Source organism: Podarcis erhardii (assembly GCF_964252035.2).
Source record: "Podarcis erhardii genome assembly, chromosome: 1".
Lineage (NCBI taxonomy): Eukaryota > Metazoa > Chordata > Lepidosauria > Squamata > Lacertidae > Podarcis > Podarcis erhardii.
Window position 1 is genome coordinate 98,447,191 of NC_138497.1, and position 22,183 is coordinate 98,469,373.

The following is a 22,183-nucleotide window of genomic DNA, read 5'->3' on the forward strand; positions in this document are numbered from 1 at the left end:
TGATGCCTTGACTAACACTGAGGTTATTCTACATGTTCATGCATGAAATATTAACATGATGTAATAATTAATGGCCACAGCTGACTTTGCTGATCTCAGATGCTGCTTCCTACCAGTTCACCCATGTTATATATGTATGGTTGGTATTGTAGTTAGGCTTCTAAACCCCATATCTGTTGACTGTATGTGTGTGTTTTTTATCTTCTAGTGGATGAAAGATATGTGGCGATCTGATCCTTGTTACGCAAGTTACGGTGTGGATGGATCCACATGCTCCTTCTTTATTTACCTCAGTGAGGTCAGTAAATTTGTATTGCGACTGATATGTAGAGCTGTTGAAAAATCCCAATGACTGACTGGATTTTAAAATAAAACTTCAAGCATTAATCGTTTAGCACAATAAATAATAATTAACGCTAACCACAATTTAACCCCATAGGCCCCATGATAGTGGGGAGAGGCAAAGTGGCTCGGTCCAGAGTTTTTTTTAGTAACCTTTAACTGCGATTTAGATCGGTGGGCAAAAAAGTAATTAGTCTTGCCCTTTGATATGCACACTGTATTGTTCTTATCATAGTCTGCATAATTATGACCAATAGGTTTCGTTTTTCCAGCAGCATGTTAACCGTTTGTACTTTATAACACTTGTAAGATGGAAAATGTTTACCCCCCCCTTAATTTCTCTCCGGTATAACTCCCTACATATTCAAAGTACAGGCTGACTATGAATTATCCTGGGTGAACTCTTAAATTTTGTTGCACTTTAAAGATTTGTTCCCTTTTAAGGAAGGTCTTTCCTTAATAGAATTTAACTGTCTTTGAATCATCAGCATTTCCTGCTGATGTAGCTAATGAAGAACGTAGAATTCTTCTTTTAAATTATTAAAATGCTATGTGCATACTGTGTGTCATAGTACTTCTCCCCCCCCCCCCCTCAAAATGGCATATTTATTCTCTCAGCTTTCAAGAGGTAATGAAAGGCCAAAACATATTCTTAGAGCAAGTTAGCTTGTTAATATCTCCCTCACCTCAGGAGGTATCATAGTGTTTCCTGGCATGTGTCAGTGAGTATTACCGGTATCTTTTTATAGACATGCTAATTAAGCTCAATATAGATGATGGAACAAATACAGTTCACAAGAGAATGCCAGCAAAGGAGTGCCATAACTTGGGTGAAAACAGATTTTTAGAAGATCAGTACATCCAGTATTGGTGGCTATTGGTCAGCTTGTGGCTTAACTTCTAAACTATAGGTTGCTTACTGTATTAGATTTACAGTCTATCTTACTACAGTGGTACCTTAGGTTACATATGCTTCAGGTTACATACACTTCAGGTTACAGACTCCGCTAACCCAGAAATATTACCTCGGGTTAAGAACTTTGCTTCAGGATAAGAACAGAAATCAGGTGGCGCAGCAGCAGCAGGAGGCCCCATTAGCTAAAGTGGTGCTTCAGGTTAAGAACAGTTTCAGGTTAAGAACGGACCTCCGGAACGAATTAAGTACGTAACCAGAGGTACCACTGTAATAGGTTCTGGGTGAGTTAAAATGGTTTTAAGAAAGAGGTGGAACATGCAGTCCCAGTGAACCTCAACTGTGGCTCTTGCTGTCATTTGTTGGCTACCAGCTTACACTGGGCAGCACACACTCTCACAATTAAAAGAAAATAAAAGCATTTTAGAACAGTTACAACACTGTAAAAAGATTCACAATTAAAAACACGATTTCATCCAGTGATCTCATGGTTGCCAGGTGTACAGTATTCTTCGACCATTATTTAGGAATGTTTTCAAATTCCTCCTCACTACGATGTACCTCACTAGAGGAGGGCATTCCACAAATGGGAAACCACCAATGAAAAGGCCCTTTTACATGTCAGTGCCAACCAAGCAGCCCCTATTGGTGGCATCAACAGTAAGTACGTAATCATACTAAGGGTGTTTGATACTAAGGAAAGAACTCTTTTAGGTACAGTGGTACCTCGGGTTACATACGCCTCAGGTTACACACTCCGCTAACCCAGAAATAGTGATTCAGGTTAAGAACTTTGCTTCAGGATGAGAACAGAAATCGTGCTCCGGCTGCGTGGCGGCAGCAGGAGGCCCCATTAGCTAAAGTGGTGCTTCAGGTTAAGAACAGTTTCAGGTTAAGAACGGACCTCCGAACGAATAGTACTTAACCCAAGGTACCACTGTACTTCGATCCCAAGCCATTTAGGGTTGCATATGCTAAGACTAACACATTGAATTAGGCCCAGTACCTCCCTGGCAGCCAGTGCAATACTGTACTTTCATGACCTGTGACACATCGTCCCATTGGGCTGCCATTGCCTTGTGATACTACTTATTAAGAGTACTGGGTTCCATTTATTTGGTGGTGGAAGCTGGTAGTCAACTATTGCATGAGGCTTCACTGCTCAACATCTATAAATATATCACACGCAAAGACTTTTGCGGGGATAATAGAAAGACAGAATTGCAGTGGAAAATTATTTTGAATATGTTCTTTTAGAGTGTAGGAGGAGCATATTCTCAACCAGTTCAGATCGGAGAGTAATTTTGCCTTTGCTCATCTCATTTTTCTAAAAAGCAAGATGTTATGATAAGGCTATAAATATACAAGTTTGTCGAGCGAGTATTTTAACCTCATCTGTCACACTTTTTAGACTTATTTTCTATGTTGTGTATTGTTGAAAAGGTTTTCTTTACCAGAGTCCATTACCCAATTTTTAGAGTGATTGTAAGAACTGAAATCTGGGAGAGGTGCATATAAGTGTTCTGTGACACCTACAGTAGCATTATATGACCTAACATGTTGGCTAGGGGAACACCCTATATACTTCCATTTTGTGCAAGGCCATTATATACAACAGGTTAGAGCTATGCAGCCAATGGGACAAAATTATGTTTATAACACCCAATTCACCACCAGTGCTCTCAGCCATCTTGTAAATGTTGATGGAGAAAAAAATGTCAAGGCCTGGTGATATACAGTGGTACCTCGGGTTAAGTACTTAATTCGTTCCGGAGGTCCGTACTTAACCTGTTCTTAACCTGAAGCACCACTTTAGCTAATGGGGCCTCCTGCTGCTGCTGCGCCGCCGGAGCACGATTTCTGTTCTCATCCTGAAGCAAAGTTCTTAACCCGAGATACTATTTCTGGGTTAGTGGAGTCTGTAACCTGAAGCGTATGTAACCTGAAGCGTATGTAACCTGAGGTACCACTGTATAATGATTTGTGTTTATCATGTCCTTCGCTTGACATATTAGGATGCTTCTGTATTTATGAAAAAATAGTGAATCTTAGATCTTCAAACACTCCATAATTTAGGGAATTTATGAAGTACTTCATGTGGCATTTGTTACAGTACATAATTATATAGAATTCATTGTGCTTCCCCGAAGAACAAATGATCCATGTTACTCATCAATCTGTTTTATGTTTAGTGAACAGCATACATAAAAGTCTTTGGGGGGTTTCCTAAGAGGTTTCTTTTTGACAGCACATAAAACTAATATTGTTTGGTCATGGTATTAACCTTGAGCTTAAATTCAGCATACTTAATCCTGTGATTAATGTTATGATTAAGCTAAACAGCAAATTCTGAAAGCTTAAATATTTGTGAATGCAAGCATGAAATAAAATTCTAATAACAACTACAATGATGTGGATATATGAATTGTGTTGCTTGCTAAAGATAACCTGGAACTGGTGTCTCATAAAGTAATTTGTCAATAGGCAGTCTTCTTTTTGCAGCAGACTCTTCCCTGGTCTACCTTTCTATCTGATGCTCCAAAATCATGGAGCATTATTTCTTCAGGCATCCTCTCAGAGATTGATGGAAGAGTCTTTCTCAACACAATTCGATCTTTAAATCAATCATCATAATTTTCAACTAGAGTTCTAGACATGCATATTCTGCAATAAGGAATGCAGTAGTTTCAGTAAGGAATGAGAACAGTACTAAAAAAGAGAATTGGGTTTTTGGGGGGTGGATAGAAGAATGTATGCACTTTAGTTTAGTAATTCACCATAGGTGGGAGCTATTTTTCTCCAATGACTTCTGACGAGGAGATTCTGCTTAAAATGTGCAGTTGTTCCTCAGTATGTAGCATGGTGCTGCTTCACAGAAACAGTGAAGTACCTCTGCTGCAAGACAAAACTATAAAGTTGCCTGTGAAGAAGCTTGCTTGGTTATAGTGTGCCATTGGTTAAAATTCTGATTGCTGATGACAGTTAAATCCTACCATCCCTCTGGCTGTTCTTTCTATCAGAATTAGGCAATAGAGATTCTGACATGGTCAGAAGCATTTCTTTATTCATCTAATTATTCCTCCCGCCCCCATATAGAATAGTACTAACAAAAAGGCTGTCTTTTTATGGATTAAATTCTGAACTATAGCCTACTTTAAATCACAGTGTTAGTCCTGTCCTAGGACTAATAGCAATTTGGGGAGGGTGTGTGTTTTTTTCAGCACAGTGGAGGAAAGGGTTGACCATGGACACGGTGGAATCCTAATCAGACCTCCTTGCACTTTCCATTTCTATTTTAACAACAATAACAAAACATTAATGAAAGTAATGAACCATGGTAGAGTTATTTAGAGTTATGGTAGGGTGATTTGGCACATGGACTCAAACTCTTTTGACTGGTAAGTTATTAACTCCTCTGCTAGCACTGAAGATTTTGGTGAGTGGCAAAGGTTTTGGCCTTTTTGTACTGAATCATTTTTAAGTGTTATAGGTTCCTTATCACTGGAACACTCATTTTTGGACTGTAGAAAAATATTTGCTGTTATGCATCCCACGTGTTTTTGGATGCCAGTGTGCATTGGGATTAGTACCACCAGGAAATCCATTACGATAGGAGAATGGATTCATGGCATCCTGTGTTCTCATATATTCATTGTTGTTGGCATCCGTCCGTCTCAAGGGACAATGTAAGGGAAGTGTTGCCTTCTGTGGATATCGGTGTTCCTTCTACTAAATAAATAAAATCTTAATGTCACAGTTTTTTATTTATTATTGACTCTCATTGTGCTTTATTCTTGCATAATGATTTAAACACATTTTTCTCCATGTGCCAGCTGTCCTGTTGTGCTGAGCACTCCAATTTTCTCTTAGCAACTTCTTCAGGGTTGTTTCATACAATACGTATATAAAATGTTGATGATTTGATCAGTTAATGAAAGGGAGCCAGTTTATTGAAGAGGCCAAAGATAAGACTTTTAATAGCCAATCTGTTTTCGTCGTCTTTTGAAAATTCTATTGCTGTTGCTACGATATCTTCAAAGAGGTGCCTCTTTTTTGGTTTGTTGCCTGCTGACCTTGTGCTGTTTTGTTATGGCTGCTAGCAAATGAGAATGGGATTGCTTGATACATCTTGCTTGATGCATCTGAAGCTGTGCCTAACAAAAGATCCCTATATCTGCAGGTTGAAAACTGGTGTCCCCGTTTACCCTGGAGAGCAAAAAATCCTAATGAAGAAACTGATCAAAAGACGATGGTAAGGAGTATGTCTCAAAGCTTTCAAAATGGTTAACAAAGTGGACCTTGGAGTTACCTTAAGTTCAGCTTTCTGTGTAGGGAGAAAAAACCCAAAACAAATCTTGGGCCATAAAGTAAATCCTAAACCGTCCGAATGCCTAGTAATTCTGGTCCTAATCTCACACACTTGCTTTTTCTTGCCATTCTTTTGGAAACATGCATTTGCTGGACATACTTTGCTGGTTAATACACAATTTTTAGATACTACAGCAAATATTTGGAAGCATACTTTTTATATTGCAGGTAGGTCTGTTCAGTCAGCAGACATATTTGGTGTACATAAAGTCAACTTCATTAAAATTGGGAGCCTGGGGGGGGGGAGAAGAAACTTTGAATTATATAATAATATATTTATTATATAATAATAAAGTAGTATTATGTCACAAGTTAAGAGCCCCTCTTTCTAATGAAAGAGTTGCAGTACTAAATAAAGCAAATGCTATACTATTAACTTAACAATTAAGAGCCACTCTATATATTTGCTATTTCAGGTGTATGTTTAAAAATGTGAATATGAGAAGCAATCACATAATGGCTAACCTATATATCATATAGGTATGGTTGCTGGGGAAATGTATTTGTCTTAATGTATGAAATGACCAAAGTAATATGGGGGGAGGGGAGAACACACATGATGAGCTCAGTTATCACACAGATAATATCTAGGAGCTTACTTTCCATTTTCCAACTTTGTGAGTTTGAATTTTGGAATATCTGTATGCAATTTTTAAATAAATAAAGTGGAATGACACTGTGCCTCACACACCCACACTCTTTAGAGAGATTTCCTATTAGGAAAAATAATAATCATTTTTGCAATATCACTTTTTAAACTTTTCTGTTTAATTGAAGGCCGAAATCAGAACGAATTTTGAATTGCTATACAAAATGATGTCCAGGCATGAAGAGTTCCGGTGGATGATGCTACGAATAAGAAGGATGGCAGACACTTGGATAGAAGCAATTAAATCACTTGCTGAAAAACAAAACCTGGAGAGGAGAAAACGAAAAAAAGTGAGTTCTGCTCCAAGGCAGAAATACCATTTCATCTAGAAAACTGCCCCATTAGCTTTAAGTGTCGAGTAGGAGCTGGTTCAATATACTTGCCTTATGTCAGTATACCTCTTTGTATGTCAGAGAAAAAGAGAGAGGTAACTAAGCTAGCAATTCAAAATGCTTCCAAATGGTGACACTTAAGTAGGTAGTGTAGGCTAACTAAAAACCAGTTACAATTCTCTGCCAGTGGGATTTTAATCCAATTAAAAACATGAATCCAAGGAAAGGAGCATTTTGAGGATCAAGGTAAAGTAGTATCTGAATAACCTTGATTCTGGATGGACAGGTATTGACTTGCAATCTCTCCATGGTCTTAAGGGCCCAATATAAACTGATTTCAAATGTCAGACCCTCCAAGTATCCCTATTTTCCAGGGACAGTCCAGGATTTACAGAAGCCGTCCTGGTTTCTGATTTGATCCTGAAATGTCCCGCTTTTCCTTAGGATGTCCCTATTTTCATTGGATAAATGTTGAAGGGTATGGAGTTATGAGACCCCTGAGCCAATGAGATAAGTAACTATGCAACCTTTAGAAGACATCTGAAGGCATCCCCGTATAGGGAATTTTTTAAATGTTTGTTTTGTTATATTTTTATATATGTTGTAAGCTGCCAGAGTGGATGCGGCAACCCAGTCAGATGGGTGGAGCATGATGATGATGATGATGATTAAATAGGACATCCCTATTTTCATCACAGAGAAAATAGTTGGAGACTATGAAATATTAGCATTGTGTATGGAATACCTTTATTTTAATCCAGATGTCTAGAGTTAGAATTATACCCCGGGTGCACTTTTTCATTTATCTACAATGTAGTCCTTCTAGGACTAAAAAGTAGCCACATACTATTTACAGTTTTCTATCTGTGCACAAAAAGCACCTGGGACACAAAATATCCTAAGAAAACTAAATGTATTTTATATGTGGGGTGCTTTTTTGGCCTTGCAAATACAATAATTTGGGTTATGATTTTCCTAGTCATCACAGAATCATAGAGTTGGATGAGACCATGAGGTATCCAGCTCCCTGCAATGCAGAAATATTTTGCCCTATGTGGGGCTCAGACCCACATCCCTGTGATCCAACCAGGTTGGTACAGGTTTATGGTGAGATGGTGATAGTTGCCATTGGTGTACTTTATTGCTCCAGCCACTGTTAATATCCTGGCATTTTAAAAAAGTCCCATGGTTTTTTCAAACAAAAACTGATCCAGGAAAAGCATTCATTCATTCTTCTGGCACCAGCCCACATGGCTCTTTTTGGGGACATCTTACAACCCCAAGTTTCACTCCAGTTTTGCTTGGGATATAAAAATGTCCCCCAAAACTATTTGTGTTATGCCTTTCAGTGGTCTGAGTCAGTGATAATGTGAAAGCATTTTTGGCAGTCTCCTTTTGGCCATAAGGAAATGATTTAATTTTCTCACAGGGTACCTCACAGATAACCTCTTGTTATTGTAATGAGAATAATTGGGGTTAAATCACATTAGAAGTAACTGGTACTAATATAATTGGCACAATCAGATCAGAAGGGGTCCTGTACCAGCAGTTAAACCAGAGAGTATTTATTCTGGATACACATTTTAAAAAAACAAAACAAAAAACAACCCACACATTAGATTGTGCAGAACATGGACTAACCTTAAGGGATTATATAATTGGAAACCAAATGATATATCCTAACTGTGAATACAGAATTTGAATAGAAACTGAAACCTGCAACAACCTGCCAGACTCAGCGGAATCACATTTAAGATGTAACATTAAATGAATGACTAATAAAAAGCCTTAAATATAGTGTATTGCTTTTTGTTATTGACTGCGTACTGGGTTCTGCAAACAGCTAAGGGACTAAGGGCTTTGGGTTGTATGTGTATACATACTTACAGGCAGGGACGCCCACCACAGTCCACATTAGATGATTCTCCAATCATCGTTAGATTAGAGAATTAACTTCCTATTAATATTAGGCAGGCACCTTCGTTGTACTGAGTTTCTAAAAACCTTTTTCCCACCAGCAGGCCTCCCTAGAAATGTAATTTGATCATATGCATTTGTTCTCAGAACTGTTGCTCTTATCTATATTTTGATAATTGTATTGTGCTTACTGTTTTCGAAGTTTATTTTATTGCTATATTGAATTGGTATTTGTGCACTGTATGAACACGTTTGGAGGAGCGCCACATAGTCTGAGAACCTAATTGGGGGGGGTGCCAACCAGTGGCGTAGCGTGGGTTGCCTGGGGCAAGGCAAGTATCCTCGCAGCTCTGATGCCTGTGAGCATCGAGCAGGATGGGAGTTTGGTCAGGAGCGGGTATCTTTCTAAAGCCCGTGCAGATGGAACCTGAGCAACTGGCCATCGCCAATTCTGTGTGAGGCAGAGGGCGTACTATTATTATTATTATTATTATTATTATTATTATTATTACTACTACTATTACTATTATTATTATTATTGCAGTGGTACCTCGGGTTAAGAACTTAATTCATTCTGGAGGTCCGTTCTTAACCTGAAACTGTTCTTAACCTGAGGTACCATTTTAACTAATGGGGCCTCCTGCTGCGCCGACACCGCACAATTTCTGTTCTCATCCTGAAGCAAAGTTCTTAACCCAAGGTACTATTTCTGGGTCAGCAGAGTCTGTAACCTGAAGCATGTGTAACCCGCGGTACCACTGTATTACTTTCTTTTTATCTTTTGAAATTTTTCACCCCTAACAATTTTGCGCCCAGGGCAACTTCCCCCATTGCCCCGCCCATGCTACGCCACGGGTCCCAGCTGTGCAGATCCCCATCTCACAAACAGGAAGCTTGCACATGCTTCTCACACAAAAGTGAGGCCTTGCTTCTCTCTCTGCACACTTCTGCCCACATGAGTAGGTCTGAAGTAATTTCAATAATTGATGCCTTTGGATGCATGACTTATGCTCTTAGTTTCTTTTCCTTTTGCATTGTGCCTGTTAGCCTGTGAGTCTGTGGCTGAGGAGTATCTTGTGTGTGTTTTTAACGTTCTGTAGATGCTGTAAATGAACAGCTCCACATGCTTAGAAAATACTAGGTGTTTTATAAGTGATTGAAATAATTAAGTACAACTATTTAATATGCTATGTTGTAGCAATTGGGGCTGTTGATGTAAAATGATGTTATAGTTAAACCCTCTGTTTGATATATATCCAGTACTTACATTTCAGCTTTCTTTTTCAGGTCCTTGTTCATCTGGGACTCCTCACAAAAGAATCTGGATTCAAGATTGCAGAAAATGCCTTTAGTGGTGGCCCACTTGGTGAATTAGTCCAGTGGAGTGATTTAATTACATCTCTCTATTTACTGGGCCATGACATTAGGATTTCAGCTTCACTGGCAGAGCTCAAGGAGTAAGGAGATTATTTTCCACTTTGAAACTTGAGTACCAAAAAAACCCCCTTCCTTTAACTGCAAACTCTCTTGAAGCCTTTATTCTACAGCCTATAATTTTGTGAAGAGGAAAATGAAAGTGATAATTCACTAAACAGATGATAAGTAGATTATTTTCATAAGCTAAATATGTGCACCATGAAAAGCATAATATGTTTTCATTGTCACTGCTTCCTCTTTAGGCTTCATAAATGAATGCTGGAAAATTCAGAACTAAGCAGTTCTATTCTCTGCCATTACAGGTGTGCTAGACATCTGCAGCAAGAGAAATGTCTTCTAATTTGTTTCCTCTTTTTCTTAAATAACCTTTATTTCCAACATGAAACTGTTTATCAGCAAATTAGATTGGTTGTGGTTAATTTGTGTGAAAGCCATCGGTTTTTTCAGACAGGTTTTGGATTTTGAGCTGTTTTCTGAAGATCCTGTTCTTCAGCATGTGACCCATAATTTCCAAATTATTTCATTGGAAACACATTGAGAATTAAGCCCGTGGTTACACTGTATTGTGCTGGGGGTGATGTTTAATAGCACAGGTGGTGGTACAGTAAGCCCACAAGGTATGCAAACTTAATTTGTTTGCATTCAGCCTTACGCTCTTGGCAAAAAAATGCAAAAAATTAATAACAGATAAAAGCAGGCAGAAAGGGGGCAGGCTTCTGGGAACAAAGGCAAACCCCACCCACCATGACATCTAACGTGTTTTGACTATACATGGTTTTAGGCGTGATCCCAGGAACGTAACCCCTGCATAGTTGTGGGCTGACTGTATTTGTATGTCAGAAACCGATGAGCTTTGATTTCAGGGCCCCAAAGAACTGTTCTGCTGTACCACATCTCAACTCAATAAGCCTGAAAGACTTCTCTATTATGCTTCCGTGTAAATTAAGCCAGAGAGTTAATGTATGGCAGCTAGTCCCAGAAGTGTGTCTGCTTGTATTTGTATAATATACATAAGCAGCCATGAATTAAAATGTTTACAATATGGGCTTAAAGGATTAGTCATACTGTTTGGTGACACTCCTTTGGTACATGAATAGGCCCATTTGTGGAAAGAATTATGTGAGTTTAATGTAATAGGGTATCCCTATCTGTTTTAATCTGGTCTGGTTTCACTGTACAGTGGTGCCCCGCAAGACGAATGCCTCGCAGGACGGAAAACCCGCTAGACGAAAGGGTTTTCCGTTTTGGAGGCGCTTCGCAAAACGAATTTCCCTATGGGCTTGCTTTGCAAGACGAAAATGTCTTGCGAGTTCCTGTGGTTTTTTTCCCCTTCCCCCCCTTTTTCTAAGCCGCTAAGCCGCTTATCAGCTGATCCGCTAAGCCGCTAAAAGCCGCTAAAAGCCGCTAATAGCACTAATCCGCTAAGCCGTCAATGGGCTTGCTTCGCAAGACGAAAAAACCGCTAGACGAAGAGAATCGCGGAACGGATTCTTTTCGTCTTGCGAGGCACCACTGTATTTCTGCCAGTGCAGTGAACACGTTTATGCTAAGGAAGTTATCAAGTGTTAACCCTGTTGTGGACATTTCCATGCATTAATACCTCTGTCAGTAGTGCTGTTTGCTGAAATGTGAGACTAATGCAGTTTCAAAATGAGACTAGCATAATTTCTCTGGAGATTGAGGATCTGGCAAGTTAGTTGCATCTGGAAAGACCAAATTTTTTGAGGCAAACTTTGGTCTTGGTAGAGAGCCCACTAGGCCCCTCACTTTCCCGATATATAAAACCCCAGTAAGAAATTGGAAGCACATTGTATCTCACCTACTACTAAATGGGGAAGAAGAGCTATTGTGCATGTATACATCCATGTGCACACCCACACCATGGTAAGCTTGGGAATTTATTCCTCTTGCAGTGTTTCACAAGTATACAGTACACGGAGAATTGGCTTCTCTGAGACATGTAGCTCATAGAGGGAAAACAGAACCCAAGGTCATTTGTGAAGGTTACCTATCAGTATTGGATTGCTAGGCAGGAAACGGGGAGGGGGCACTCAATGAAGGGTGTGGAATTCCTTATAGGAAAGATGCCCTCCAGCTCCAACCTATTCCATATCCTGCTTCCATTCCCTGACACAATATTCTACTTCATTCTAGTGGGGCTCCTGGAGAAGGCAGCAGTGAAGAGTAGAGGACACGAAAGCCATGTTGCACAAACCATATTTTTCACATTAGTCTTTGCCTGCACAATACAGTAAGCCATACTACGGTTTTCTGGGACTGTGTGGATGTGCAGGTACAAAGAGAGTTGGTTGCAACCATTATGCTTTCTTCCTGGTCTTCTTTTAACTCCTCTGCTGAGCTAACCAACGATTAGCTTGGCTTAGCTTGTTTTCCAAACCCAAGTGCTGAGAACAAGCCTTGGCCATAGCTCACAGTTAGCAAGGAAAGAGCCTAACCACAAGGCCAGGTTTTGATGATGCACTAAATCAAACCATGGCTTAAGATGGGATGAGTAAAGTGACTGTGAACTTCTCTCCAGGAATCCACATGTTCTCACAGTCGTGGTAAACCATAGTTTGACATATGGTGTTCTGTGAACCAGGCCAGCAAGATGTTAGATCAGTGCTGATAATTTGAGGGTTAGAATACTGCCTTGGGCAGGCTTTTGGAGTTTTAGTGACTCCTGCTCAGACACTGCTCTTCAAAAATCCTGTTGAGGCAATACATGCGCATACACACATCGGTTTGTTAGTCATTCTGTCTCTGGGAATGGAAAAATAAAAGCTCACTGTTAAGACTAAATTTATTTCATTCTTATGTAGGAATGTAGGAATTCGGTGGAAATGAAGTTTTTCTTTTTTCTTACTATTAGGATTATGAAGAAGGTTGTTGGTAACAGATCTGGCTGCCCAACTCAAGGGGATAAAGTAGTGGAACTAATTTACATTGACATTGTTGGACTGACTCAGTTCAAGAAAACCCTTGGACCATCCTGGGTTCACTATCAGTAAGTATTTCTTTCTAAAGCAGTTTATCAGAAGGCATTGTGGTTCCACATATCTAGTGCATTTTTACAACTTTCTCCTCATTGTTTCTGATGTTGAATCTGAATTTTTAAACTAGCCCTATTTATGTGCTGCTCTCCTATAGAGCATTCACATAAGGCCATGACGCCAGTGTCACATACCCAGGCTGTCCTCACATCTTGTGTGGACATCGGAAAAGAACTTTTTTTTCATAGGAGCTCTGTTCATTTGCAGGTCTGTGCTCAACAAGCAGCCTTGCTCCTGCTTTAAAACACGTGCCCAACCTGTAAGAAATTGTATGACAGTACCCCCTTATGTCCCTCAAGGCCAGAGCGTTGGGAATCTCTCTCCCCCCTCCCCCCCCCACTTCAGTGAAGTGGAACTGGCAAATTCCTGGATATCAGGAGGATAAATCTTGCACAGAGCAGAAATGTAATATTTTTTTCTTAAGACTAAGATTCCTGATTTATGCAAGCCTGAATCTGATTCTACTGTGGAGTAGCTAATCCATTAATTGTCGTTTATATGCCACTGAAGAAGTTTGAAATGCATCTGGCAACTGGAGTCACTACTTTTTGCTGATTAGATTTATTAATCTCTGTTTTGTTATCTGTTTTGTTTTTTCAGTATTTGATTATGCGTATCTGAAAGTATACTTAACCAAAATAAATTGTATTATTTTGCATTCTTCTTGCTTTTTAGTTGCTTTAGTTTTTTTGTGGTCAGGGGTCACTCAGGTGTATCTCCAGACTTTATTTTGGTGCACTGTGAACAAACCTTGTATTCATACCCGCCCTTCTCCCCACTGACACCCAATTACTTCCTCTTACAAAAAATCCAGGGCTTGTTTTTCTATCCAGAGTGGTGAACTGAACTACAGTTTATACTTGCTCTCCAGATCATGTTTTCAAATCAGCTTCAAGCTGTGGTTTGCCATTCTAGTTTGGAGTGAAAGCATAATCCATATTTGGATGACTCAAATGTAATAGGCTTGCAGGAAAATGGAAGTAAATATTTTTTTCAGATGAGCAAGGAGAGTGTGCATGTGTGTGCAAGCTTTATCACGTAACACCAAGCCACAGTTTGCAGTTGTAGCAGAACAGAGCCTGAAAAACATAATTGAAAATATGAAAGGGCAACATATATTCACTCATTTTTCATTCATGTAGGTTTACATAAAACTGAGCACATTCTGTTAGGAAGAAGATGGGAGGGAAAAATGTGCCTGACAAACTAAAACCTCATTGTTTTCCTTCTTCCTAGTTCATTAAATATATGAAATAACATGGATATTCCAACTTTTCTTTGCTGCTTTTCTTTACCAAATGTTTCAAATTGAAAAAAGCTGTTTTTAGCATTTGAGGTAACTTGGTTAACTATTCATTTTGCAGCATGAACTGAGTAATGGAATAAAGTGCTTTGGAAAGCTATGGGCTCTGGAGGCATTTGTTGACGATGGGGTCCAACAATATCTTGCCTTTTCAGTTCAGGAAGTTGAATTAGTTATCCTTTGGTTTTCTTTAAGCTTTCTGTTTTCCAGTTACTCTTTGGTACTCTATAAAGTGGAAGTCATCAAAACACCTCCAAGTGGTATAGCAGTAAAACTGCTAGCACATTTGCAAAGCTAAGTAGAGTCTGGTATGGTTTCAAATTGGATGGGGGACCACTTGTTGAGATTCCTGCATTGCAGGGGTTGGACTAGATGGCCCCTGGCATCCCTTTCAGTCCTATAATTCTATGAAAAGTAGAGAAGAAGAAAACTTAACAGTAAAGCTACTTTAGGAATCACGTTATATACCTTTTCTTAACTTTGGTTTACTTTCCTTCAAACATTATTTTTAAGAGTGCACCATATGCATAACAGTGCATTAAAACTTGACTTGGTGATTCATTTCTTTGTTATCAGTTTTAATGCAACAGGGAGAATAATAAATATTATGTAACTTGTCACTGTATTTCAGATAGTTAATTCAGCCTACTCATTTTGCTAATCCTTATCTTCTAAGAATCATCCCACGTCCTGCATTTGGCTTAAAACCAAATGCTTTTATTCAAATCCCACTCTCCTTTCCACAGTATAACCCAACAGCTTCCTTCTGCTGTATGATTTATTCTACTAAATAATACATTTGGTTCCCGACAAGCACTTGATGTAATCAAAAAATAATTCTGCTGCTGTAAAATGTTTTCACTGAAAGCGGTTGACATAAAGCTTTGAATTTCAGCTACCCAGTGCAGACTTAGGGGACTTAGAATGTGGAAGTATCATGGATGCATAAAATAGAATCACAGAATTGTAGCATTGGAAGGGACACCGAGGGTCATCTAGTCCAACCCCTTGCAATACAGGAAACTCAGCTAAAGCATCCATGACAGGTGGCCATCCAACCTCTGCTTAAAAACCTCCAAGGAAGGACAGTCCACTTCCCAAGGGAGTCTGATCCACTCTCCAACAGCTCTTATTGTCAGAAAATTCTTCTTTGTGTTTAATTTATTGCAATTCTTCTCCCCCCCCCCCACCTCTTGATCCCATCCCAACTCTGAAACTGCCTTTCAAATACTTTTTCTATCAAAACTTCTCAACAAAGTACTCTTAGGCCATTGTTGAGAAGTACCGTATTTTTCGCTCTATAAGACGCACCTAGTTTTTGGAGGAGGAAAACAAGAAAAAAAATATTCTGAATCTCTGAAGCCAGAACAGCAAGAGGGATCGTTGCTCAGTGAAAGCAGCAATCCCTCTTGCTGTTCTGGCTTCTGGGATGGCTGCACAGCCTGCATTCGCTCCATAAGACGCACACACATTTCCCCTTACTATTTAGGAGGGAAAAAGTGAGTCTTATAGAGCAAAAAATACGGTACTTCTAGGCCATTTGTCAGTGGACATATGCAAGTAAGAATAATAATACTTGGTATTTAGGGAGAATGGGCCCTTTCTAAGTCCCAAGATTGCTAGGTTTATTATGTAAATTGGCCCGTGGTGTTGCCATCAGAGGCAGATGTTTACCATATTTTCTTTGACATGAATAAATATGAATAGTAACCATGCTGATTTGTTGATGCATGTCATGGTATTGCTTTTATTCTCAGTTATGCCAGAAATTTCTGTATCAGCTTTAGAAGGCATGGTCACCAATTACTAACACTGTTGTTGCCTTCCTTTATCTTTGCATAGGTGCATGTTACGAGTGCTAGATTCCTTTGGGACTGAACCAGAGTTTAACCATGCTCATTATGCCCAATCTAAAGGCCACAAAACTCCATGGGGAAAATGGAACCTTAACCCACAACAATTCTACACAATGTTTCGTAAGTTCAAGTTGTTTACAAAAGCAATTTTTGCTTTTCAGAATAGGAGTTAGCCCTCGGAGTCCTCCAAGTCGAGATATTACATAAAAAAGAAGATATGTCCACATATTAAACTGTTTTTATAGGTCTGTAGTTATTTTGGTATCCTTCACTTTTAATATTACAAGTCTTTGAATATAATGAAAGGGTAAACATATATTCTAAGCACTTATTAAATGCTAGGGGCTGCATCTCTGCTCTCTTTGCTGGACCATCCCACCTACTCTTATCTACCCCCTCACCAAAGCCACCCCCTCCCCTTACGCATCATCAAGGACACTCTCTCCCCTCCCTCCTCTTCCCTTTTCTCCTTACACCTTGCCAAACATCTTGCTCACTTACCTGCGCCACCCATCCTCTGGCCTGTGCTGCCTTCTGCCTTTCTATCTCCCTCCTCCTCAGCCCCTTATGCTGCTGCCTTGGCTCAGCAGTTCTGAGACCAGTTTTTTTTTACCATGCTGTACCTCACAGTGCTACCTGTCAATAGCCATGTGAATTGCAACATGACAGTATCCTTAGGAAAATACATAATAGAAGATAAGACTTATGACAGTGTTGCAGTGATGCATAATGATGCAGTGCTGACTTTTTGTTTGTTTGGTTGATTGGTTTACAGCTCACACTCCAGACAATAGTTTCCTTGGTTTTGTTGTGGAACAATATCTGAATTCCAGTGACATCAAGCACTTCAACGTAATTAAAAGGCAGGACCAGTCACTTGTCTATGGCAAAGTTGATAACTTCTGGAAGGTGAGTTGCTATGCTGAACAAATCTTTTCTTGGAAGTTCATTTTCAATGACTGAGCAGAACACAAAGTTGCAAGCTTAAACTGAGCTATATTTTAATTAGTGTTTGACAGGTACTTTTTAGAAAACAATGCTGGCAGATATTATCTGTTCAAAGAGGTTTTTAACAAAAGATGCAGCTCCTTTAGACTATAGTCTTGTGCACAATTTTACGCCATTATATGTTCAGCCAGGTTTATTGCACCATGTTTATAACTGAAAGATTTGGAAGGCGAAAGGGACATGCCATTAATCTGTACCAAGCCATTGTGTATGAGCAAGTACAAACATTTGACTCTTGTCTTCTCCCCTCTCCTCAATTCTCATGCATTGAAAAGAAACTTAGAGCTCCTGGTTGGCTTCTCAGTCAAACTACTTTCCATATTATATCTGAATATTGGAAACAAAAACTCTCCTAGCTGTACTTACTGGGTGGAATTCAACATCATGCTCTTCCAATCATTCTATCTGTGCAAGCATTACAACTTGTCAGGTGGAATGATTCCTCTCTCTCCTACCTCCTCGTGTTGTTCAGGTGGTTTTACTGCCACCCCCCAAAAAATTAAAAAAATATATTCAGTGTGCAGGAGTCAAATTGTACATGTGGAAGTCCTTGAACAGGGCTTCTGTTGATGAGGCTGGTTAGGTGAATCCTGCCCACTGTCTTTAACACACTATTACATGCACGGCTTCTGTGTTCCCATTTGTGAGATTGCTAGTGTGAGTGTCACATTCTTTTTACCAAAGGATCTCCAGCTAATTGTCAGCTTAACTGAATGTTTAGCCTTACAAATACCTCCAAAAAATCCCTGTTCCCAACACTCTCAAGTTTCTTTGTAATCCAAGTATTCACAATCCTGACCATAGTGGAAGATAGAGGCCCTGATTTGCTGCACATTGTGAAGCCATAGAACAGCCAATGGAGACTTACTCCAACTCTCTCATTTGTTACAAGTAATTGGTCTCTGGGTAGCAGCCTCTGGCCAAACTTGCTTGTGGATTCATGTGTTGTTGAACTTGTAGGTACTGAAAGAAAAACAGAAGAGTTGATTTCTCTAGTTTCAGTTATTATTTTTCTTTCCAAAATGCTCAAAGGAATTGCTTTTACATGTTTAAAGAACCATTGAATTAGGTATTCTTTTAAAAAGTATCGTTTATGAAGTGCCAATGGTAGACTAGGCCATTGGCACTTTCAAAAATGATAACCTATGAGTTATCTTTTGCCTAAAGTTTTTTTTTTCTTTTTTACTTGCTAACTTGCTGTTTCCCTGTAATCATAATATTAAATAATTCACTTATTTTCACATGCACGGCAAGGTCTTGACTGAGTCAAATTTCTTAGCCCTGACTTCAAGGCATTCTCCTCATCCAGAAAGAAGTGCAGAGAGAGAGAGAGAGAGCTGTATGCTTACAAAAGAGATTTTCTTTTGTTCATTTCCCTTGAGAATTAAACATACAGCTCCAGAGAACAAGGGCAAAAAAAAAACAATCCTTGGTCACCTCTGGTCTGCTAGAAGAACAAACACCTTGGAGTATCACATAGAGGAGGGAGAAAGGTTGTTTTCTGCTGCTCCAGAAAAGCAGACACGGAGCAATGGTTCCAAACTACAAGAAAAAAGATTCCACCTAAACATTAGGAAGAACTTCCTGACAGTAAGAGCTGTTCGACAGTGGAATTTGCTGCCAAGGAGTGTGGTGGAGTCTCCTTCTTTGGAGGTCTTTAAGCAGAGGCTTGACAACCATATGTCAGGAGTGCTCTGATGGTGTTTCCTGTTTGGCAGGGGGTTGGACTCGATGGCCCTTGTGGTCTCTTCCAACTCTATGATTCTATGATCCTTCCCCTTGCCCTCTAGGTGTTTAGGACTCTAGCTCCTATCAGCCCCAGCTAGCTTGACCACTGGTCAGTGATTATGGGAGTTGTAGTCCAAAACATCTGCAGGGCACTAGGTTGGGGAAGGCTGCCTTGGGGCGTTCTCCAAATTGCCCTCCATTCTCAGCAGAAAGGCTTCGTGTTGTCCCATTATTGCCCAGAGGGCACAGCCATCATCCATAATACAACACAAGTATTCAGAGAAGCAAATGCAGCAAGTACTACTCTGTGCAATTAAAGTTCTGTAATTTCTAGCTCTTCATAAGAGGTAGCTGCTGAGAGCCAGATGAGATAATCTTAACCTTTTGTGCTTATATGTTGTCATTTTATTTGGTAAATGGCTAGTTGAAATGCAGTTGTAACAAACTGAATTATAATGGCATGTTAACAGCCAAAGGCAGCTGTGTTAGCATGTAAGCAAGAAGTTTCAAAATCTGGTTGGCCAACAACTTTATTGGACCTATCAAAACATTGCAAATTTGTTGCAAGCTTTTGAGTTGTCCAGACAAGATGTTACATAAAGCAGGAGGTGAGGGTTTTTCTTTCTTTGTTTTTAGTACAGAGAGGTTAGGCTAGATATTGTAGCATGTTTGCAGATGGAACTTGGAGGCTGGGTAAATCTCCCCTTGGTGCTACAAATACCAGGTTTTACACCTCGCATTCTAGAAAAAAGAATCAATAGCTTGCAACCCAGATATGCAACCCAGATATGCAACCCAGATATGCAACCCAGATATGCAACCCAGATATGCAATAGCTTGCAACCCAGATAGTTACTGAAAGCGGGATTTCAGCTAGTCACAACATCAAGAGTTTGGGCTGAGGAAAAGAATTAACTGGATTTGCATTGTTTAAAAGTTCAATTTTGCGTGCACACAAAAGTAAAGAGAGTTGTTTATGGAAGGAGTCATCTCTGTTCTCTTACCTTCCAAAAGAGCTATCATCTATACTAAGCAGTGTCTGTAAATCACAGAGAAGGTACTTTAATGCTAGCTTCTGAGTCCGGCTTGTTTAGAAGCCATTAGCCATACTCCCTTATTCAGACCAAAGGAGAAATTATTTGGTTTGTTTCACCATTCAAGTGAAGGGAGAGGCAAAGGAGATGCATATCAACTGTATATATGTTGGCTTATTTGACCAGGATTTTATCATGCACACGCAGCCACAGATGTCATAGAGTGGATGCTACCCTGTTTTAAACTATTAGAGGGCACTCAGTCAATCAGGTACATCTCCCTTTTATGCCATTAACCTATGACTAAAAACTGCTTCTTAGATTAGAATGCCTAGGCATCCTGAATAAATCCCAAAAATAAATGGGTGGATATATGGTGTATACCAGTTTCCCTGAACCTGGTGCCCTCTCGCAGGGTGTCGTCTTGAACTATAACTCCCATCAGTGATGCTAGAAGTTGTTGGGGGAAGGCTGATTTACAGTGTTGCATTTAGAATATTTAGGAAGCCACAGCCAATTCAAGCTGTCATACATGCATGTATGCAGTGGTGTACAGATGCATATAGAAGCTTTTAACATGATAGCGTACATGATGTGTATGTGCACATGTACATTATCTAGTGCTAAAGCAGCTCTAATAATTTGTGTAATTAAAATATTGTTCCTTAAGGAAAAACTAGTGTACGCGATTATCTTAAGCTGTTGCTCGGTTCTTTGCAGAAACATGCCAGACTGAGGATTTAAGAGTACAAATTTAGGAGTACAGGTGTCATTTCAATTTTCAAGGGTTTCACAAATTATTTGAGTTTTGTGGGGCATCTTAGTTCTGGCTAGCAGCAGAAAACTGTGAGAGCTCTTCATAATTCATAGTACAGACCTTGGACAAGTAGTTTCTTCATCCGTACTGTAGTAATTTCCTGGGATTTCCCAGTGATTTAAAGCCACAGTGTACAAACTTCCTCAGTGAAAACATTTCTCATTATACTTCCCATAGGGATAAATCTGCTAGGTTAAGCCCACTTCAAGAAGGCGCCATGGCAGAAGAAAAGAGACACAGAGAGAATGACAAATGCCTAGTGGCCCCTTTGCCAGCCTATTTTGTCTGCCTGTTACAAAGCCTGAAGGCCTATCAAGACTTTTTCTCTGTGTGGCAGCTGTCTATTCATTTCATTTGTTTAGCAGCATCTTGAGGTTTTGATTGTCCTATATTTGCCCATGGTTCTTGAGCAGAAAAATTATTTTCTTATTATTTAAGTGGTAGTTGTGCTGCTTTCTTTGTGACTTTGAAGAAAAATCATTAACTTTTTCATCCTCATTTACGAACACTCAAGGTTTTTAGAGTGTGCTCCTCGTGCTAGAGTACACATTTTAGCAGCATTGGAAACTGTTGATGCATTTTCAGCTTTTGTGATTATGCATTCTGTTCTATTATCAGTACTAGGAGACTTTTAAAAGCCTCAATAAAAAATGAGTATAATTAATCAGTTTATTTCCCAATGTGATTAGTAGTACATCAGAAGAACAGCCTGTCATATAGACTTGGATCTTGTACTCAAAAAGATGTATCAGATTTATTTTCAGATTTTTCTTTTAGTTTATTTTCCCCCAGCTCCCTCCCTTTCTTCCTTGGTTCCTTCCTTTCCTCCCTGTCAATTTGTCTGCCATATCCAGCATGTTCGTATCCGTTGTTAAATGCCCCATCTGTAAAATAGCTCTTTCCAGAAATGTCAGTTAATGTCTCCTTGCATATTAACATTCACTGTGGAAAAGATAAAATATTATCTTAACCAGTATAGTGTTTGCCCTCTCACTCCCCTGGTCTACCCACTATAGATAGATCTGAAATGAATACGGAATCCTTCTTCAATCCTTAGATCTTTGCTTTTCCTGGGGGATGAAAATATTCTAGTGCTGCTTGTTCTGTGTTACCGATCTTCCTAGCCTAATTAAAGACCATCTGGAGGATGCATGCTTGTAAGGGTAAAGGCAGTGACAGCAACCTCCTGATCATTACACCTCTCCAGGTTCCCAACTGTTAAATGAACAGTTGTAACATGCAGGCAAAACGGACAATAGGTGGATAGAACTTGCTGCAGAATGTGAACAGTGTGTGGACAGTAGAGAAGAAATGGTATTTGTTGGTATTCGTAGAATAGAGCTTCTTCCTCAAACATTTGGGATTGCAGGCTCCCATACACTCATCTTCTCCAGTTTACTAGTGATACACACACACACACACACAC

At 39.5% G+C, this 22,183-nt stretch overlaps 1 protein-coding gene across 6 annotated transcripts in view; it reads left to right on the forward strand.

Moving 5' to 3' along the window:
- The window catches only part of MGAT5 (alpha-1,6-mannosylglycoprotein 6-beta-N-acetylglucosaminyltransferase), a 120,528-nt gene that overhangs the window by 71,499 nt on the left and 26,846 nt on the right, over nucleotides 1-22,183 (forward strand). For all 6 annotated transcript variants that reach the window (XR_014158901.1, XR_014158902.1, XR_014158903.1 and 3 more), the window contains exons 5-11: nucleotides 209-298; nucleotides 5,436-5,507; nucleotides 6,401-6,562; nucleotides 9,809-9,978; nucleotides 12,831-12,965; nucleotides 16,157-16,290; nucleotides 16,946-17,079. Coding sequence is in view for 3 of the 6 variants with exons in the window: in XM_081871791.1 (XP_081727917.1) it covers nucleotides 209-298; nucleotides 5,436-5,507; nucleotides 6,401-6,562; nucleotides 9,809-9,978; nucleotides 12,831-12,965; nucleotides 16,157-16,290; nucleotides 16,946-17,079 (897 nt within the window). In the remaining 3 variants the exon portion in view is untranslated. The remainder of the gene's footprint in view (nucleotides 1-208; nucleotides 299-5,435; nucleotides 5,508-6,400; nucleotides 6,563-9,808; nucleotides 9,979-12,830; nucleotides 12,966-16,156; nucleotides 16,291-16,945; nucleotides 17,080-22,183) is intronic.